This window comes from Thamnophis elegans, chromosome 10, assembly GCF_009769535.1.
Source record: "Thamnophis elegans isolate rThaEle1 chromosome 10, rThaEle1.pri, whole genome shotgun sequence".
In the NCBI taxonomy this organism is placed as follows: Eukaryota; Metazoa; Chordata; class Lepidosauria; order Squamata; family Colubridae; genus Thamnophis; species Thamnophis elegans.
Genome location: NC_045550.1, coordinates 26,461,349 through 26,482,763, shown reverse-complemented (window position 1 = coordinate 26,482,763; position 21,415 = coordinate 26,461,349). Strand labels below are relative to the sequence as shown.

At 36.9% G+C, this 21,415-nt stretch overlaps 1 protein-coding gene across 3 annotated transcripts in view; it reads left to right on the top strand.

Annotated features, from left to right (window-relative positions):
- The window catches only part of ENTPD1 (ectonucleoside triphosphate diphosphohydrolase 1), a 56,530-nt gene that overhangs the window by 17,380 nt on the left and 17,735 nt on the right, over positions 1 to 21,415 (top strand). For 2 of the 3 annotated variants that reach the window (XM_032225293.1, XM_032225291.1), the window contains exon 2: positions 20,605 to 20,760. In XM_032225293.1, the coding sequence (XP_032081184.1) occupies positions 20,757 to 20,760 (4 nt within the window). In that variant the 5' untranslated portion in view covers positions 20,605 to 20,756. Of the gene's footprint in view, positions 1 to 14,824; positions 14,900 to 20,604; positions 20,761 to 21,415 lie in introns of those variants that run through there. The other variant, XM_032225292.1, reaches the window with a different exon arrangement.

The following is a 21,415-nucleotide window of genomic DNA, read 5'->3' as shown; positions in this document are numbered from 1 at the left end:
TGGAGCACATGCTTGTATGCTGAAGTCTCAGGTGTAGTCTTGGCCTCTGTGGTAGATAATCAAAACAAGCTCTGCCTGATATCCTAGACTGCTGGTATTATTCTAAATAAATAAGAAAACTTCATCATATATATGATATGAAAGTACCATGTGCAATGTAAATAAAAGAATAGTATAAGAAAAATATTCAAAAGTGCCAGGATATTTCTATCCTAAGTTCTGGTTGGGAAAAGTAATATTCTTTGCAGAAAATGAGATGCTGGTGTAAAACATTGCCACCGTTCAAACATGAATTAATTTGTTGGGCATATATGCAAAGCAGGAATTTGTTCCAGGCAACAATCTAAATGTTGGCATTCTGCTTTGATAAGCGTAGGGTAAAGTAGAGACTTTAAGTGGCTGGGATGCAAAGATTCTCCATATCTTGCATGGTTCATCAAGTCATGATTGGATCAAGATTATCTAGGCATATCTGGAGGTGGGGAGGGTATGTCAATAGCATCAAAAGAGCAGAGGTGATTAACATGATTGAAGCCTTGCCCTTTTTTATAAGCATACAATATATGGAGTGCACATTAAAAAAAGACCTATCTCAGACATGTTACTGGATTGTTTGTAGTTGAAAATACACATATTTCTTGCCAGGAAAAAAGCTTTATTTTGTGGTATTTCCCCTTTTGGCAGGAAATGCAAAAGAAGAAGAAGAAAAACCAAGGTTTTCTGTAGGCAAATAGTTTCCTGTGAAACTAGTGTATTGCCACATTACACCTACCTTTAGAAGCATATACTCTGGACTTTAAGATGTGTGGACTTCAACTTCCAAAATTCTAAGAGTTGAAGTCTATATAGCTTAAATTTAAAGGTTGAGAAACATTGCTTAGTAAGACTACTTCAATGGGAAATATGAATTCAAAGGGAGAGAATGTTAATACATTTAAGATGTCTATTACGGTAGACATCTTATACATTATACACACACACACCACCACCACCACCATCATCATCATCATCATCAGTTAAATCAACTCTTTATTTAAATCATCTGTCAACAAAGGAATACCTTCTAGATCAGAATTGTCAAACTCGCAGCCCAGATGCTGGCCACGGCCACGCCAGGCTTAGTAAAGGGGAGGAAAGTCCCAATATGTCATGTGGCACCACAAGTTTGAAACCCCTGCTCTAGATTCATTGGGTTGTGAAATCACCTTTGTAGATGAATCCAGGATAGTGCTCAAATGTAAGATATGAGCAGAGCACAATCCTCTCATGTGCTCTTCAGCAGTGATATATGAATACCACATTATTATGGGGTTAATACTATATGTAGTAAGGCCTAACCAACTTCGACTGATCTCAATATGCCAAACAGAAATAGTACTTGGGAGGGAAATCACTAGGAAATACCAGGGTTGTAGATTACAATAGAAAATTGAAAAAATGTCATGGAAAAAGGCAGAATCAAGCACATTGTACAGTTGCCAAGAAAATTACATAGATGTCTCCATGAAATTACCAGGAACCAACTTTGTCTCAAAGGAGAATTTACTTGTTTATATGTACAATGGGTGTGACTAATGCAGATTTAAATTGTAGCTTTTGTCCCTGGATTTGTCTGTTTCCTTTTAAAGCTCTCTGAATTGATGGCCATCACTGTCTCATGTTACATTATTTTAGAGGTAACATGATTCTGTTTTGAATGAAAATTACCTTTCTTTCTACCTTCCTTCCTTCCTTTTCTTCCTTTCTCTTTCCCACTTGAGCTACTAAAATTCAAACACATTTCAGCTATCTATTTATCTATCTATCTATCTATCTATCTATCTATCTATCTATCTATCTATCTATCTATCTATCTATCTCTATCTATCTATCTATCTATCTATCTATCTATCTATCTATCATCTATCAAGCTAATTTTTACACTGTCCATCTTACTTAAGTGATTCTGGGTGGTTTACAAATGTACATATATGCCAGATAGAAAGCTCTTAGATAACAATCCATTAGGTGCCCAATCCAAAGGTGCACAATCTAGTGCACTTTAACATTTGATAAGCCATCTTTGCTGCATTTGTAGTTCCCCTGTTTCTTCTACGGAGTAGAATCATCCCAGAGTTACCTTAAGAATTGTTGTTTCTCTGGTGTTGCTGTATATTATCTCCAAAAGTTATATGGATGATGGAATAATGTAAAATGACTTTGAAAAGCCAGTGAAGGCTTGGTAGATGATACCATAAATTAGTTGATCTGCTTCACCTGGATTGGAAACCTTACTTATCATAATTGCCCATACAACTTAAAGGAGCAGTCTGTAACAGTAATGGACTGGCATCCTGACAGGTCAATAATAATGATACCTTAAGAACAAAACAGGACAGGTCAATGGATACAAGTTGTGAAATTGGAAAAAGGAATGGCAGCTCCTTGGTTGTTTTGTTTCAATAAAAAGCATACTATTGCATTACTATAGAGTAGAAAGGAAACATGACAAGGGCTGTTTGCCCTAATTCATTATAAGGCTGCTATCTGCTGACTTTCATGTAGTACATCTTTTGCCCATTTTATGTATTAAACTACTAGGAGAAGGGGGATTATTGTCTTCCTGGCCAGTGCTTGAAGTTGAAAGACCAGTTTTTAAAACCCTACATTCAGACTTGAATCCTGACAGATGGCTTGGAGATTAAAAACACACCAGCATGATATCTTCAGTTTATCTGGAATTTGATTCTTTTCTTATCTAATGTACCATACACATGATAATTTATGAATAAACATAAAAGCTGAATAACTGGTTTGATTTATCAGTCTTCTATTACCTTTTGTTAGATAATGAGATCTGCAATGTTCCCCATAATTTTATTTCACAAAAAAATTAAACCCTGTAATTCTGCACAAACCTGAGTTGAACAGTAATATATATATTGTATAGAAGAGCTGTATGAATTATTTGGCAGCAGTTCCCCAACTGGAGGGGTTTTCTGTATGATTAAATGATCTGAAAAGACCCATAGAGTGACTATCGGACCAGGGGTATCCAACTGGCAGCCTGGATGCATCATATGCAGATCACGTCCACCCCAGCTCCGCGAAGGGAAAAAAACATCATGAAACGTCATGTGACTGCAAAATGATGCCATGAGTTTGACACCCGTGGACTATCCTAAACCTTTATGAGATCATCACTTCTTCACAGCTTCAAGAATAGGACTTAGCTTGCAGCATTGCTATGATTAAAACCCTCTCCAGCTTATTTGCCTAGCCCTACTAGCAGTTCAGTACAGATGGAACGCCAGGCCTACATATTAGCAACCATGGTCAGATAACATATAAGGGCGATGGAGTCCCCATATTACAGGCCCTTACATAGGCATAGCATGGTCATGCCACTATAAGCAAACTGTGTCTGTACTTTGTACAACTTCTTGCTTTGCTCCAGGCAGTTCATAGTCCCTCCCACTCAGTTCTTTGTCTTTCTGTGCAATAGTACCTCAGGAAGCTTGGCTCCCCCCCCCCTCTTTCTTTTGTTATTCTTAAAATCCCCTTGAAGTTAGCCAAGATGGCTGTTTGATTTCTTAGCTTGGCTAGTTATAGCTCAGCTACCTTTCTTTGTAAATGTACCAGGCTACTGGTAGGAACTGTTCTATCTATTCTCATTTACTGAAACTATATGCCGATATATTCCATGCCTTCTTATTCATTGATCAGAGAAAGAATATTAAAGTCATTCAGCTGAACAATATATAACCTGGCAAAATACCTTTATCTTGTTTCTCACTGTTCTTGGGCAGTTCCTGACTGACTCATTGACCCTGCTGTTATTCAATCAGCCCTACTTGGTTAAAGTATCTTATCTCAGCACTAGATACTATTAGAACAATGTTTTCAGATTTTATTTACTATTCAAATTACATGATTCACTATTTCCTTAATTATCCTACACTATTTTAATTATCTTTGTGGAAGGAAGTTAACTTGGATTTCTTTGCAGATAGAAACCTTAAAGTTTCTACAGCCCTTAAAAGAAGTTACCCAGGTAGACCTGAGGTGAGTGGGAGCAAGTTAAGTGGCCCTCCCTGGCAGCCAAGAACCTCTTAGTCTGGATTCTTTTCTCCTCTACATGAAAGGGAAATGGTGGGATGCAATGTATTGTTTTAAATCTGTACTTCTGACCTATCTTTCAAGGATCTTGGATAACAAACAAAGAGGCACTGCATATTTAGTTTCATGAACTAGAGATAGTTCATGAAACTATTGTATTGCAACTAGAGATATCCTATAATAAATAATATGCCATGTGACAACTTCCTGGGGTTTCTTTAAGCTGTTTACCAGAATATTTGGGGGATAGCTTTTATTTCAGGTATTAATTTAAGAATGTTGTTTTTCTGGTTGATTTTTTTATTTATTTTATGCTTCATTGCATGTATGTGGCTGATGCATTTCTAGAGAGCATAAAACTTTCTCATGGAGAAAAGACAACTTTTCCAAATGCTAAATGCTTGGCAAAATGCTTGGCATTTTCTTAATTATTTTTACCTGACTACAAAAATATTATACACTTATACATTATTTTTATAGAATTATATACTACCCAAGTCAAACAACAATCAGATTATCTGCATCAGATTCTTAAAAATAACTGGGACTGATTAGAAACTGGAACATACTGAAAATGCATTGATGCTCACTGCATCTATTATATGAGGAAGGTACATTATTGATAATGTTCCTAGTCCTGTTAGTGGACAGAAGGGACTCACAGTACTCTTATCCTGGTCACTTTCTAGTTGGACTATTGCAGTGTACTCTACATGGGCTGCCCTTGAAGAGCATCTAAAAACTTTAGCTGGTGCAAAATGCAGCAGTGTGAGCATTTATGTGTGATCTTGGTGAATACACATTACATCTCTGCTTCATGAGCTGTACTGATTTTTTCCCAGGTCCAATTCAAGGTACTGGTGTTCACCTTTAAAGCCTTCATAGCAAGAACTGGGTTATCTGAGAGACTGCCTCTCTCTGATTTCATCTGCCAATCTCACAAATCTAGCAAAGATGGCATGTTATGAATGCTAGGAAGCTACATTTGGTGGGTCCTAAGCAGCAGGCTTTTTCTGCTGTGTTGCCTGTGCTGTGGAATCTTCTCTCTCAGGTGAGGTCAGCCTCGACTCTTGTGAGTATCTGAAGGTGCCTTAAGACCTGATTATGCCAGTAGGCCTAGACCCCAGAGGGAGGGGGAACTAGTGAGGTAGCTCCAGTATTATTAACATCCTTTCATCTGTTGTTTATTTGTTGTTCTGTTTTTCAAGTCCTTTTTATGGTTTTAATGATTTTAACGATTGATGGTATTAGGTATTTTTGGACTATTTAAGCTAGCTGTCCATAGTCACTTTGTTTGATGAAATGAGGGAGGGGGTGTATATAAATTGGATAAATAAATACATAATCTTCCTTATCTTGTGAACATCAATATAAAGGGACATGCAGTGAAGAAATATACCACAGATTACCACTTAGAAGAAATAGCTGTGAAAGTTTTGAAAAAGAAACTCAGATGTTATGACGTGTCTATAACTACAAACATCAGTAATGGTACTCTTGTGACATTATAATTTAAAGAAGCAGAAATTGGACTTTAAAGAAGCAGAATAGAAAGAGTATGCTGCTTTTGAAATTTAGTGTTAAGAAAAACCTGAGAATATCATCCAACAAATGAATCAACAAAAAAATCAAGTCAGAATTTACACTCCACCCTTCCTAAGTCTGTATGTAAAATGTGTATACAGGACTGCACACATTGTATGTGTCAGCAGGCAACTTCTTCAAAGCAAAAATATCCAAAATAAAGTCCAATAGTGCAGACTACAAGATAACGATATGGCCATGTTGTCAGTAATGGTATCCTATTATCTTCACTACCGGTTCAGTAGAGGGAACGCGTGCGCACACACGCATACACAAGGTTATGCACGGAACCATGATGATGTCTGAGTGGGTATGCGGAGCCTCGTGCCGCTGCCACTACCGGTTCGCCTGAACCACTGCGAACCGGCAACAAACCACCTCTGCATGGTGTTCTACAAACTTTTATTAGATGTTTCCATGATGGGACTGGGAAAATAATTACCAATATTACTATCAGCCCTATAAAGTAGACCAAACTAAGAAACCAACACCATGCAGGCCTAAGGCTACTTAAAACAATTGTAGTAACAAAATCTGAATGTGTTTTCCTTCCTCTCTTTTTTATCTTCATATGAATTAAGGGGAAGATCTGACTGAGACATTTTCATAAACCACTTTCTTGCCTTGGAGTCAAGATGTATTTATTTGTTTGTTGCCTTAGTAACAAATATTCTCTCTGTCCTTCAAGGCCTATGCTCACTGTAATTACAGTTCACCAAAAGATTCTCTACAAGACTTTGTATCTTATGAGTGCGGGCTGAAGAATATATAAAAGCTACATCTACATCCAATTCTCTGACTTGTATAGAGAGTAAGATACAATTAGATTTAGGTCAGTATGGCAAACAAATACAAAAACATCCTAGCCTCATGTTTTATCTATTTGTACAAAAACAGAAATTACTTAAAACTATATATTTCTGTGCTATAATTCCCTGAACTTCTCTGCATCTTGGGAACTACACATAGCTTCTTAAAACTATTATAGAGACAGAGAACCTTATTCTTTGTCAGTCTCTCATTATGGATTACTGGAGTTTTGTATAAGTTTCCAGGGAAACTAGGAAACAAATGAAAGAAAATACAGACATAAACAAAAGATAGTGAGTCAGTTGTCAGCTTACCTCAGTGGCAACTTAGCCCAGGTGGATAGAGAGCTGGGAAGAATCATTTCAAATTGCTCAGAGATTCTGATTTAATTAACTGAGTATAAATAAGGGTGGGAATTGTTATAACAGCTTCCAAGATTCATTATTTACTCTCAATGTTACAGTTGCCTTTCAAAGTGACCCAACACTTTGTTTTTAAGCAGCTTTACAGGTAGTCCTTGGCTTAGAAACCCTTGCTTAATGACCATTCAAATTTATGACAGACTTGAAAAAGTTACTTATGACTTGTCCTCGGAGTTATGATTTCCTCACCACCTCTCTGGTGATGTAATTGCATTTCGGGTGCTTGGGAACTGGCTTACATTTAGGACCAGTTGCAGCATCCTGTACCTGATCACATTTTATGACATTTTTGTCATTTTCCAGCAACAAATGCCTATTGGATAAGCTAGATTTGGACTTACCACCATGTGCTTTATTTAATGACCACATGGTTCACGTAACATACCAACCAAAATTTCAGGCTAAATTGTAGTTGTAAGTTGAGGACTCCTTATGCTTTTTTTAATATCCAGCAGAAGGAGGGACTGGATTCAATCAGATTCTGAGGCTAGCAAGGTCAGATAGTTCTCATTTGTTGGAATGTGGAGTATAAATCTGAAATTAGCTGTTGTTAGCAAGCTGGCTTCATTGACAATAATTTGTCTTCTTGAAGTCAATTAACAGCCATTCTTTCCTTTAATTAATTAATTAAATTATAAATGTTAATTAAATTATAAAGGATGTTATCTCTCCAGAGCAAGGATTAGGGATGTGACAAAGCAACTTCTTAATTTATTCAGTTCCTTGACAATTATTATTTTCTGCTAATATAAGTAGGGCCAAATGATACCACAAAGAACATTTATAAATATATTACTACAAACTTTGCAAATTTAAGAAGGAAGCTCATGACCATAAAAGCTTAAGTGATGAATTCATCTATACTTCCAGTCTATAAAAAATATTGGAAATGGAAATAGACAACGTAAATGATATTGACTATTTGGATATCATTGAGAGATTTGTTTGTTGGAAATAAATTCTGCGGTATTCTAATGGGATGAAAATGAGTTGCACTTAATAAGGATTAATAAAAAAAAATATTCCTGGCTGTTTTTGATAGGATGATTCATATGTCTTAGAATAGAACAGTTGAAAGATACTATTTGTTAAAAAGAAACAAAAGCAATAGAAAGAGAAGAGGAATTGCAATGTATATTTTTTTAAAAATCAATTCCACTCAGAAATTCTAAAGAATGAATTGGCAAGATCAACTGTGTTAAAATAAGTATAAAAGCAAATAGAAGCAATATGTTTTTTTGCATCTCAGCTAAAGAGATGATGTGGATAAACACCTTCCAAAAGCAAACTGCACATCTTTTAAAGAGGCATAAAATCATAGTGATGAATGAAGAAAGAGTTTAATTTTTCTGACATTTACTGAGAGGCAAATTCTGCTAAGCAGGGGCCTCCTAGGAAATTCCTGATTTGTCTCACTGACAAGTTTTCATATCCGAAGAGTGAAGAAAGATACTAACTAATAGGCAAGGTTAGGTTGAGGACCCAAAAGTAGCAGGAAGCCTTGACACACTCAAATAGGAGGTTACCCATCAGATCGCATAGAGCTGGCCTCCTCTGTATTCCATCCGCCAGTCAGTGCCGACTGGCGACTACTCGGAGGAGAGCCTTCTCTGTTGCGGCTCCGACGCTATGGAACAATCTCCCCGTGGAGATCCGCACCCTCACCACCATCCAGGCCTTCCGCACAGCCCTCAAGATCTGGCTAGCCCGTCAGGCCTGGGGATAAGTTTTTATTTTCGCCCCTCCCGAATGTCGAGTGAATGTTGTGTTTTTATTGTTTAATTTATTCTCGCTCACATTTCTTTTTGTATTTGTCCTACACTCCCTTTCCCCTTTTATTGTAAGTCGCCCTGAGTCCCCTCAGGGAAAAGGGCAGCCTATAAATGCATAATAAATACAAATACAAAAATACCTTCCCAAAGATGTTACGGGTAGTGCCATTCAGCACATACCAACCATTCTGGTTGTCTTAATATGGAGTGAAACTATGCATAATGGCAGTTTACAGTTCTAGAAGGAAGTGATTCTGTTTAATTGAGAATAGTACAGTATCAGATGATGACTGCTAGGTAAATTCAGATGATGACCATAATTAGAAAAAATTCTCATCGCATGCTGATGTCCATTTCAGTTTTTGCTATCTAAATGCAACTGCATCTCAAACTGAGAAGCTTACTTGATTGCGTAGATATTATGGATTTCTTAAACTTTGGGAAAGAAGGTGGCTTATACATTTACAAATACAGAATGTAGCAAAAAGAAAAAAAACAGGCTGCCACCTCTCAGTTCAGACAATAGGATTTTCAAGTGCATGGAGCTGAACATGCGTTCAGTATTTGTATCTATAATGGGCAAAAATGCATTGGATCTGGGTGTGACCTTGCCAAATCTCTTGGTGATTTCTTAAAAGGGTTGTTCCTGTTGCCTCCTTATACTCTGAATTGAAATGCATATTTTTCTGAGGTGATGTGGCTACTATGAAAGGTCCAGGAAAAACACTGGCACCCTAAAGAGCTTCCAATAGGTACAGTGAAATAACTCATGCCTATTTTTCCAAATTCAATTCCGAACATACCTCTAATGCTTAACATGTTGTAGAAGCTTGCGATATCATCAGTATAACAAGTGTGTGGCTAGTTGGTGCAGATGATCCAAAGTGTGGGGATCAATTGATGCAACATAATTAAATCCTCATTGAGAGGAGGGGAAAGTTATGTTATTATTGCTTGTGCTCTAGATCACAGAAAACAAAAATTTTACAGCATTTATCTTTTACAGATCTGGGTAAAATTTTATTTTTTAATTATTAAAAAATGAAATTCTGTGATTGTTTACATTTGCTTTACCAACGCCTTTCATTTAAAACTGGTCTTTCCAATAATAAACTCTTTCAACTGTTTTTTAAACTTCATCAAGTTTAATATCATGAACTAATTTGATTATTTTCCAATCTATTTACTGAGTCTATCCTCTTGTCTAAGCTTCTTTTGCATTTTTCAGATTTTCTAGCAGCTAATATAAACTAAAAGCTTCTAAATTAAAATATAGTATTTTATATTGAAATTCCAATACTGTATATTAATAAGAATCAACACATTGTTAAAGGACATTATATAGAGACAGTTGGAGAAGGTTGCATGAATGGAAGAGAGTGAACTGAGATCACCATCTATTGCAGACATGCTGATTATTTCCAACCTTTTGTACTCTAGGTTCAACAGCTGCAGCTGATTATAGCAAATCCCATTTTCTCACCAGACATAAATGCAATTACATAAACTTGCTACGTAGGCAGCATCTTAATCTCCCTCATGCTCCTCTTAAGCTAAAGGATGCTTGGTCAGAATATGTGTGCCTGATTTAGAAATAACATTCCTATCTTAAAGAAGACCAACAGCACTTTTTTGAAGAAATCAATTTAAAAAAATATTTATTACAGGAAAAGGCAGTCATGGTTTTTTTTTTTAAAAAAAGTAAAAAAAAACTGTTCATGGGCCTTTAATTCATGCATGAAGCTCAGAAAAAAGGTAAATTGATTGATCTAGGCAGACCCAGGAATGCCTTTTGCACCAATGTTTAGGTTAATTTGCTTTGGCCGGAGGGAACCGACAGTTCTGCTGTTGTTGCTCTTTACTAAAGCTAGCTTGTCAAGAAGGCCAATCTTCATGCTAAATGGATTACCATACTTATAGCAATTTTAAGCATGCTGTGCCAAGGTATGATGCTCATCATTTTGCAAACATGTTGAAATAATTGAAACAGAAGGGAAGGATATTCTCCCTTCATAGTGTGCCATGTTCCTGACCTTCCTTGGGGAGTGGCCATATTTCTCTGTTAAATACATTTTAATATAAAGTGGCTTTCAGAAACTCTCCCAAGACTTTTGCTTTACTTGATCCTAGCTAATATTACTATCTTGGAAGACTCATCTGGCAGGGTTTTCTGTTTCTTTCTTTGTTTGTTTTCCTCTGTTGATATGGTCATAGTGACAAAAGCAACTTCAGGAAAAGATTTTGAAAAGGGAAAAACTGGTGCGAAACTATGTAAACTTCCCATATGAACAACTTTATGATTTACTGCCAAAGGTTAAAAATAGATTAATCTAGGAAAAAACAGTAGCAGAAAGAGTGTACAATAATGACTCAGTTAATAATCTCAGGAGTTTTTTCCACGGCTATGGAAAGGGTTATATGTTAGGGCTCCTATGATAGTGCTTGGTTTCATTTCCACAGGTAACTTGAGTTGTGGGGAATCTTGGGATGAGATCCATGTATGGGGAATGAAATTAAAGGGGTGAAGCACTTGCAAGATGGCAGGACAAGGAGGTTTATTCACCCTGCAGTAAACTCCAACATGAGGATCATTGTTTGGATTTAGATTGCCTTGTTTCCAAAGCTGAAGTAGACAATGTAGTAAGCCGAGGACAATAGTTATAAAAGTGAAAAATTGTGATGTCACCCTGTGCACACTCACAATGCAATAAAATGGTGATGTTGGACACTGCCTGCTATTGCATTACTTGTTCCAAATATTTCTAAAATGGTGAGTGTTCAGGGTGCCTTGGTTGCTCTGTAAATTTTAGTTGTAACCTGCAAGCAAGGCAGGAGGTTTGGAAAAGCTGACATGAAGTCCTGTGTTTTATTGAAAATGAAAACGTGAGCTGGCCATTATTATTCAGCTTTGGAACAATTGCTGAAGCAAGGATTTCACGGATTCTACTTTGGGGATTGGCTGCCCACATGAATCAACTTGGAATCTTTACAGAGACTAAGTTGTTACCTTATTGGTCTAGTCTAGTGTGTTAAAGTCCAAAAAAGGGAGTCCGAGCTTTCTACTGTTAATAATGAAAGCAGAGACTTCTGCTGGGTGGTTAAAAGTGTTCCATTCTGTCAGGCTGTACATGCTGTGGTTGATTATCAGGCTCACCACAGAACAGTAGAGAATATATTGAAAACTGATTATTTTTGTTTGCTTTTTATTTAAACATAGAAACCTCCACAGCACACCATCTTGAAACAAAATGCTGAGGAAGAACTACCCTTATTTACAACTAGAGAACAGCTGATTTATGGCTAGTTTATGATTTTCCAGGGAAGCAACACAATGAGATAAAATTCGTGAAGATGTGGCAGCCAGGAAAGAATCTAAATATTATTCTCAATTTAAAAAAATAATGGCCTTCAGAAGATAAGTACATTTTAGACCACCCATGATTTTTTGCAGTGTTTTAGGTCATGAAAGCAATTTAGGATACAGAATGGTACACTGGCATGGTTTTCTGTCATGCAATATAGTATCTGATTATCTATTTGTTCCATTTCAACACCTGAAAGAACAGTAAGCACATTAAGCTTCTGCATTTTATAGTACAATAAACCCTAGGTAAATTTCAGATACAGATTTGAACAGACAAAAATTGCATCCATTCAGCAGTATAAAATAACAGACTTGTCCATTATTTGAGCAATCTGGATAGTGGTTGTTGCTTCCTCTAAAAGGAATATGTTTCTAGGCACACTTTGTGTTTCAATTCCAGATGGAGGGAAGGCATCAGGGAGATCAGATAGATTAGTAGCATAATGGGTTGATGGGTATTGACTCAAGAAGATTTGAGTTAACAGGCAATACTTATCGCCACAATAGTCTATTAAATTAAGATTCCATAGTACTGTTGCTGCAAGTTGACAAATACTTCTTTACTGTGTTATCATTCACAGTACATGTCAATATTCTGCATTATTTATCCTTTCAGTGCTTATCTCCTCCCCTAAATAAGTGATGAAGGCAGTAGCAAATAACTTCTGAAAAATGTTACCAGCAAAACTGCATGACTTGTCCATATAGTCACCAAGAGGCATAAGCACCCACAAATCAGTGAAAATTGTGATCTCCACTGCAAGCCTGATCATTTATTCGTTCATATTTGTTAAATGCAGCTTAAAATAGATTACTCCACCTCCAGGCCAGTTCCTAGTTCATCCACCCGATTGGCCAAAGCAGTATCCATCATGTAACTATTCTGAAAATTGCTTGTAATAAATCCAGATAATCTGCTTCTTCCAGAATTTTCTGCAGTTGTGAACTCTTTGTCTTTTTATCCAATGATGGTAAATTAGAGAGTGAGCTATAATAACCTATTTCTGAGGGATCCAGAATGGCTACTAAAGAAGAGATCTAACAATTGTCTCCTTAAACAAGGAGACATTGTAGGACAAAATATTTAGTATATTAATGAAAATGTCCCTAACAACTTCCCAGTTACAAGACAAGTTGAGCAAGGATTCAGAGGACAACTAGTGGAGCACACCTTTTCAAGTAACCAGTGTATGTCCTTGGGATTTCCCAACTGTAATTGATTTAATCTAACTACAGTAGAAGCATTACTACATGTATATACCCTATAGCTGACTCTGTATCACAGGTGGGTTGCTCCTGGTTCGGCCCAGATCAGGTGAATTGGTAGTGGTGGGAGCGGGAGGCTCCACCACCTGCCTGGGCACTTCTGCGCATGAGTGTGCGCACTAGCAAACTGGTAGTAAAAAATGGAAACTGACCACTGCTCTGTATCACCATTTTGCAGCTTTGAAGTTTCTATACAGTAATAAGATTTTGGAAGACTTTCTGGAGGAAGAGGTTGCTGAGTCATCACAGACAAATGAATTTTACACATATTGTTTTAGACATTTTAACAGTTAATTAATCATAAAAAGCTTTACAGGCAAGCCAAACAATTCATGCACTAATTTAATGTTTTCAGACTGTGGAAACTTCCAGAAATATGAAGTTCAACTCCCAGAACAACTTATTTTCCAAAGCACCTGACAGCAGGACAAGAAGTAATAGATGGAACTTTATCAGAGAGAGAAGCAACCTAGAACTAAGGAGAAATTTCCTGGCAGTTAAAACAATTAATCAGTAGAACAACTTGCTTTCAGAAATTGTGGATGCTCCAACACTGGAGATTTTAAAGAAGAGATTGGACAATCATTTGTCTGAAATGGTACAGGAGTTTTCTATCTGAGTGGAGGTTTGGACTCCAAGGTCCCTTCCAACTCTATTATTCTGTTATTCTGAATCCTGGGAAATATCATTTGGTTGTAATTTTCAAAGCTGGCTATAAATTTCATCAAGTGATCAAGAAAGCCTGACTAGGTGGCTCAGTGGTTAAGACACTGAGCTTGTTGATCAGAAAGGTTTGGCAGTTCAGTGGTTTGAATCTCTAGTACAGGCCTCCTGCGTGAGCAGGGGATTGGACTAAATAACCTCAAAGGTCCCTTCCAAATCTGTTACTGTTAATTTATTTGTTTATATTAAGAGTAATTTCACTATAGCTGAAAATGTTGCTCAAAATTGGTAAGCTTGTGGTCCCTGTTTCAAAATGTTATCAGTCCACCTGCTGTACATGCACAACAAAGGAAGCTTTATATAACGATTCCTTAAAAAAGAAAATCTTCCGACTTCGTGAAATTGACAACATGTTCCCAATATCTGTTTTCCTTTCCACCCTTGAACTGCTATGTTGGGGCATTCTTTGCACAGTTGTATAACAACTTTCATCTGCTGCCTTACAATAGACTCTTGTCCTAATTTTTAATTCCTTCTTTTTAAAAAACAAAACCCAGATCGCTTGCTCCTTATTACTTGGAATAAAATATAAGCAAGATGAAACACAAAGAGGATAATAATAATAAGCAGCCTAAACTAACTTCTTACGATGCCATGAAAGTTCATAGTAGATGACAAACTTTAGGAGACCACTTCTAAGCCTCAGCAGGCAAATACATAGAAAAGATATAGGTGAGGGGGCATTCCTGCCAATGTGTAGCCAATCAAAGGAGTTGCATAGATAAAAGTATACTAGGCAAACTGGACTTCAACACCAGACTGTTGAAAAATGTAGAGCAGCAGAGCACAGAGTTCAAATCCATGGTGGGTGCGGGGTGAATAGAAGACAGCTCTTCAGAAATGGTTGATGACTGATACAGGTAGCCTTCGACTTGCGACCACACTTGAGCCCAAAATTTCCATTGCTAAAAAAATTACATTTTAAGCAATTATTTAGCAATCATTAGCAGCAAATAAGTACATGAGATAGTTTCTGTATTATATCTGTGGTTAGGTTTGAAGAGGAAGTTGGTTAGCTAGAGCTAAATGAACCTCTGGTTTGACATTTAGCAATTATATTTAGCAAGTACAACTTAGTGGCTCAAGTCAATTTTAAAATGTGCCATTTTAAAATTCATTTGTAACCAATTACATTTATATCTTGTATGTCCTTGTTGCTTAATTAAAAGTATGGCCTGTTTCCTATGTGTCAGGGTGTGGGCCATGGAATGAGTTTCAACTATTTGACCTGGCTTTGCAAACCTTGTAACAAAGTGTTTAGAGATTGAATAACTCCAATGTCCTGCCTGAGTAGGCAAAATTAACCCCATTTTGAGATGGGAGGGAAAAAGTTCAAGTTGCAAATGGGATGGAACCAGACTTTCCTCTTTTTATTCTACAGCTTGCAATAAATTATTCCAGTGGGCTATTTTCTGTGAAGATGGTAGTCTTGTTCAAAAAAAAAAAATGCTTGCAGATTCACATTGGTGAATTGTTTGAAATAGTTATTATTAACTGATACTTTTGGTTCGGAATTTATTTAGCAAATTTATATAGCTACCTGTCTCACTGAATGTGACTCTGAGCGGCATATAACTAACAACAAATAAAAACAATAGTTTAATGTATTATTTTATTTTATTTATTAAATGTATTTGCCACCCATCTCTTTTTGAAGTGATTCTGTGTAGTTTAAAGCATTAAAAGTGTTTAAATCATAAAAGATAAACATTTCAAAAACAATAAAAAACACTTCTATAAAAATATAGGTGTCATTAATACAACTAAAAATAAATAGAAACATGAAAACCAAGATTGCAGCAGAATAACTGTATGTAAATACAGTACAGCCATCTCGCAGGTCCCCTATTGGATCTCCAAGTTGTAAGGGCTTTCTAGAAGGCTAGCAGGGTTGGGACCAACCTCCTCTCAAGGTGAATGATGTTCCAGAGGGCAGGAGCCACAACCAGAAAAAAAGCATGTCTCTAGTAGCATCAACATCAGATAGAATTCCTTAGCAGATGTGACTTGCAACATGCTCCTCTTGCTGTGCCTGAAGAGATAAGTAGATGAGGTTCAAGGAAGCCTAGGAAACATGCCTTATGACTGTAAAAGTTAGCACCCAATAACTGTCCATATAACACAGAGTTGTATGGTATTATATTAAACAGAACTATACGGGTCACACTAAACTAGGTTTTTCTGTACATGTGATCCTGATGTTTCCTCAGTTGTAAGTAGTGGCTGCCATATAACATGTACTTATAAAATGTTTTTCCCAAATTTCCATTACATTATCAAAGAAGGCTGTGGGGAGTTTTGTACCATTTGTCTTGCATCATGTATCTAATAAATTAAGGATTTCCCCATTAATTTAGGAGAAGAGTTGCAAAGAATACTATGTTAATTTGTTTGCATGTAATATAATGCTCAGCAGGAGAGACAACAAAGGAAGTAGGTAAAGGGTCAGAGAATGTTCCCTCATTGTATGAACTTAGAGTCAGTCATAAGCTGTTGTCATCTGTCAGAAATGCTGTGAATCTGTATTTAAAGCTTAAGAAGCACAGGTTATATACTATTGTTCTGGGGGTAAAAGCTTCAGAGGGAGTTTTTTTAAATCAGGGAAATTGAATCAGATAAAACAAGTGTTACCATTCACATAGGCTGAGGCAATTCTAAGTATATCAGAAAACAAGAGAAAATGGGTAGGTTTGCTTCAGTTCATAGATCTTTGAAGATTGGAAGCTAAACTCCAAGAGCAAAGAAATGAACAGGATATATTTAGATAAAAGAACTGGGAAATAAAGGGACAAATAAATAATGGATTGTAACAATAAAGACAATAATTTGTATTAACCCATGTACTAAGTAAAACCATTTGAAAGATTTTTTGAAGAAACTTATATGAGCTGTGCAAAAAAAAACATCATTACGGTATGTTGTTGGTAAAAAGCCAGGCACATCTAAGTATCACAGGATGAGACAAAGATCAGAAATCTCAGATGAGAAAGGATTTCAATAATCGGTCTAGGAAAGAGATTTCCTGAATATAGAATGGAACTTTCTCCAAGAGGGGAGAGAAAAGTTTTTGTTATGTTTTCAAGGGAGACTTGTCACAGAAGAGAGAGAGGTGGAGTGAAAGATCAGACCAAATTTGTGTACTTGTTATGCGTGATATATAATAATGTTAATGGATAAGGAAAAACAAAATGGTCCCTCTGTCTTTAGACTGATTATACATAAGTCCTACATGACTGGTCCATGGTACAACTCCTTCAGTCTCAGCGAGATTAATAATTCATATTGCGTGAGAATAGTAAATTTGCCAGGATTCTCTTCAGGCAAGGAGGCAGGTTTGCTACACCATCGTTTTTTGTCAGATCTTAGACTGGGACAGATACTGAAGTTTCTACTGCTCCTGCTGAATTAGCTAGTTCATTTTTAGGCTAAGTGATCCATTTGAATCAAAATTTGATTTTGATATTGAAACAAAGTTTTGATGGCATAAAGCATACCCAGCAGGGTTGCAAGAATATCAATATGATCTTTTTTTTAAAGCTCAGAGTCAGAGTGTAGGTTTACCTCCTGCAATGTTGGAAAAACAAGTACATACTGTAAATGTTGCTACCAGACTTCATGCAGATATCTGTTCTCTAAAAACTCCACTCTTCATTCACTAACTGAAGTACATTCAAAGGCTAGGTAAAATTTATTTTTAAAGTGTTTGATTTATTTTATAGCATTTATTGCAGAGTAGGAAGAAGTTGTATATATATCCTGCAATCAACAGCAGTTAAGGCCTCTATGTATGTTATTCTCTATAGTTTAAATCCTGGGGGTGGGGGGGTTCCTCCCATCTTTCCAAATCAGTGTCTTTCCTCATGGTCATGGGAGGGAGGTGCAACTGAGATATGTTTATATACAGTTCTGTCTCGACTGAGAATCTTGTTTCCTGCCATGCCAGTTTCAGTTCTTTAAAAACACAGATTAGCTGGAGAATAAGGGCCTTCTTTAATAAGATAGTTAGTTTATATATGTTGATATTGTAAATAGTGTCAGGCTTGGAAGCCATCTTTTACAGTGGGCCTCAAGCCTGCCACATATTCAAACATATTCTACTGTGGGAAACTGGGAGGGGGGAATTGCATGGGAGATGTGTAGCTATAATAACATTCTTTCGCAGAGAGTCAAGGTCATTTTGTCCCTGCACCTGGACTGATGTGGATGAGAGAAGTCTTCCTTAGTGACAGTGGCTGATTGGGCTATGTGATGGACTTGTAGGTGCTGGGGCACCTGGGTGGGAAAAAACTGGAAGCTTTCAGATTCAGGTTTTCCCAGATGTGCCAACATGGCTCTTCTAATAAATTGGAATTTTGAAAAAACTCTAGCCTTGAACTTTTATTTTTTGGAGGATGCTATTTGGAACCTTGACAAATAGATTAGTATTTTAACAGAAAGTCTCAAGGCATGTTATAAAGAGTAAATAGATGGGATGGTTTATAGGTTGGACACAATCATAAGCAAACCAGATTAAGACAGCAGTTAACACCACTTAGTAGTGCTGAATTTAATGGATTTATATTATGTGGGTTAACCACTTGATTTACATAAGTGGCTTACTTATTTCATAAAACAGAGAAGGCAGAAAGTTATGAAAGGGCCAGGATCTCTGAAGGCTATTCCAAGGCTGCTAGCATTGTGTTTTGTGTAAGAATGGCTTAAATGATGCATCTGGAAGTCACTATTTGCCTCTCTTCAGTGTCGACACTAACACAGTGGGAGTGTCTCCAGATGGAAGGAATGTGCTTGGTATTGATGTGGTGAATGGGCGCATTGTCAGGCTGAGTTACCCTAGCTCACAAAGAATTCCTGTCTGTAACCCCCCGATGACATTTTGCCAGAAATAAGCCATCAACCTACTGCCAACACAAATAAAAGCTTGGATTCCTTGGTAAGCACAAAGCTTCTGTATGCTCATTTCCGGGCTGTGTGAACCCTTCTGCGAAAGGATAGATGGATGGTTCAGCTCCTGGTTATTCCTTCACACAGCTTAAAATGACAGATCCACACTCTTAACATGGAAAATCAACAAGAGACCATTTCTAATAAAGTTTGAATTCTTTATCAATGACATCTGCTCTTCATATATTCAAAAGTTAACATTTATGGCTTTCCATTAGAGCAAGAAAATGAATATTTTATTCATTTTACATTTGACCTTTCAGACATCACTTTTCCTACATGGGTCCAGCTCCCCAAAAGTAAAAACAAAATGAAAGCTTTTATGTAATCCAAAGCAAATCGTCTTGTACTTTGTCAAAAAAAAGGTTTTAGTGTCATGGAGAAAAAGAAGTCATGCATTAATACTCTGTGGTGGGACCACGGGCTAGCACACCTAAACATTTACAACTGCGGTTCAACATTATGACAATATTTTAAAACATCAGATGATCTTGAAAGAGATTGTTGTATCCTCTGTATTTTTAATAAATTTAAAATACTTAACATTTTCTGAAAATGCATGGAACAGAACCTCAAACTTAATAAAAGCAAATAGGCAGTCCCAAAAATTTTAAAAGCATGAGTGAATACTGTCAATGTAATATTTTTCTAGGAGTAGTTCCAGAATTTATTTCCAATATTTGTGTGTGATGGTGATCTACATTTTAATTCTAAGGCTATAACAATCTGTTTACATTTTGAAACTACTCTTATGCTTGTTGTATTGATATGAGTAGTATTCAACTCTTAGTGACCATATTGATAGATTCCCCGCCCTAGGATGATCCATTCTGAACTTGGCTTTCAGATTATCCTGTAGTGTATCCCTGCTGTAATTGCTATAATTGAGTTCATCCACTTTGTTGCTAAATCTTTCTTCCTTTTCTCCTTTCTCATCATTACAGATTTCTCCTGAGAGCTAGAACAGGGCACAGCAGAATAGAACAGAGCAGAACTTTATTCCGGTGACTGTCCACTAAAAATACAGTCAATAATATGAACAACACAAAATTGTTGTGTTGTGATAACTGAACTGTTATCAACCATACTCTGATTTCTTTTCAGATCACATTAATCTTTTGCTTTTTACTAAAGATTTTCAGAGATCCAGTTTGTGTCTAACATACAATATTTAAGCCTGAGCATTTTATGTCTCAAGTGAAAATTCTGAGTCAATATTCTTTTTATTCTGCTTCTACAATGTTCAGTTTTTGCTTCCAAGAGTGTTATGGAGAAAACACAATTTTCTCCAATTGCCTGCTCCATTCTGATCTTTGTAGATATAGACACACACCATCTGAATAACTTTTCCAAGACCTTAATGGCAATGTTATTAAGAGCTACTCTGTGGTGTATTTCTTGATTGCTGGTTCTTAAAAGGCAGAAGCTGTCTTCAGTATCTTCATTGTCAGTTCTAAGTCTGGTTGCTGTACCTATTGTCATGTTTGATCTTATTTATACTTAATATTAGTCCCATTATATAACTGTGCACTTTGGCTTTCATTATTAGGGAATGTAGAACTATCAATATAAACTGTACTAACATGAAATTTACTGCCATTGTTGATCTCACTCTTGTCTCTAGTGCATCAGCTATAACACACTATTGAATGGTGTTGGCCTGATTTTGCACATCCAGCATGTAATAAACAAATTGGTTCGGGACTTTACAGACATTCCTATTCTTCATATCAACCAAGGTGAAAAGCATCTGCCAATTACAGAACTGCATCAGGAATGGGTGAGTCATCTCTAGGATTCTTCCATTACTCTTTTCCAAGGGGAATATTTTTCTGAGTCAGAAAGAGAGTCAGAGAAGAACGGCAATTAGAATTTTTCTTCTTTCTTCTATTAAATAGGCAATAACTGCCATCTTCCAGATTTCTTTCAGCTCTCTTTGGCAAAGAGAGGGTTAGTTTCCATCATTTCATTGTTTCAGTAGTTCAGTCTTCCACCAAATTGGTAAGGGCCATTGAATTAAGGTATTTACTGTACAGCAGACTTCCTCAACCTTTGCAGACTGATGGTGGTGGTGGGAATGGTTCCATGCACAGCAGGCAAGTGTTTGCCTGCTCACCCGCCGCTTGCACAAATGGAGCGTGGGTTCATGCGCTCACTCGTGTGAGAGGGGAGGTGCCTGCAAACAAGCACTGTTTCGTGGCCCAGTTTTAAAAGGCTCAAGGTCCCATAGTGGCCCGTGGCCCAGGGGTTGTGGATCCCTGCTGTACAGTACTGCTTTCTAAGTAGACTAGTAATTCTGATGGGCATTTTGGTGTCTGTCATTTTAAGGGGATCTCAGTAGACTGTTGGCAGACAAGATTTGCTGGCAATTGAAGGTGAGGAGGCAGGGCAACAATAGATAAAATCACCAGTGGGATTCCATTATAGAAAAGCAG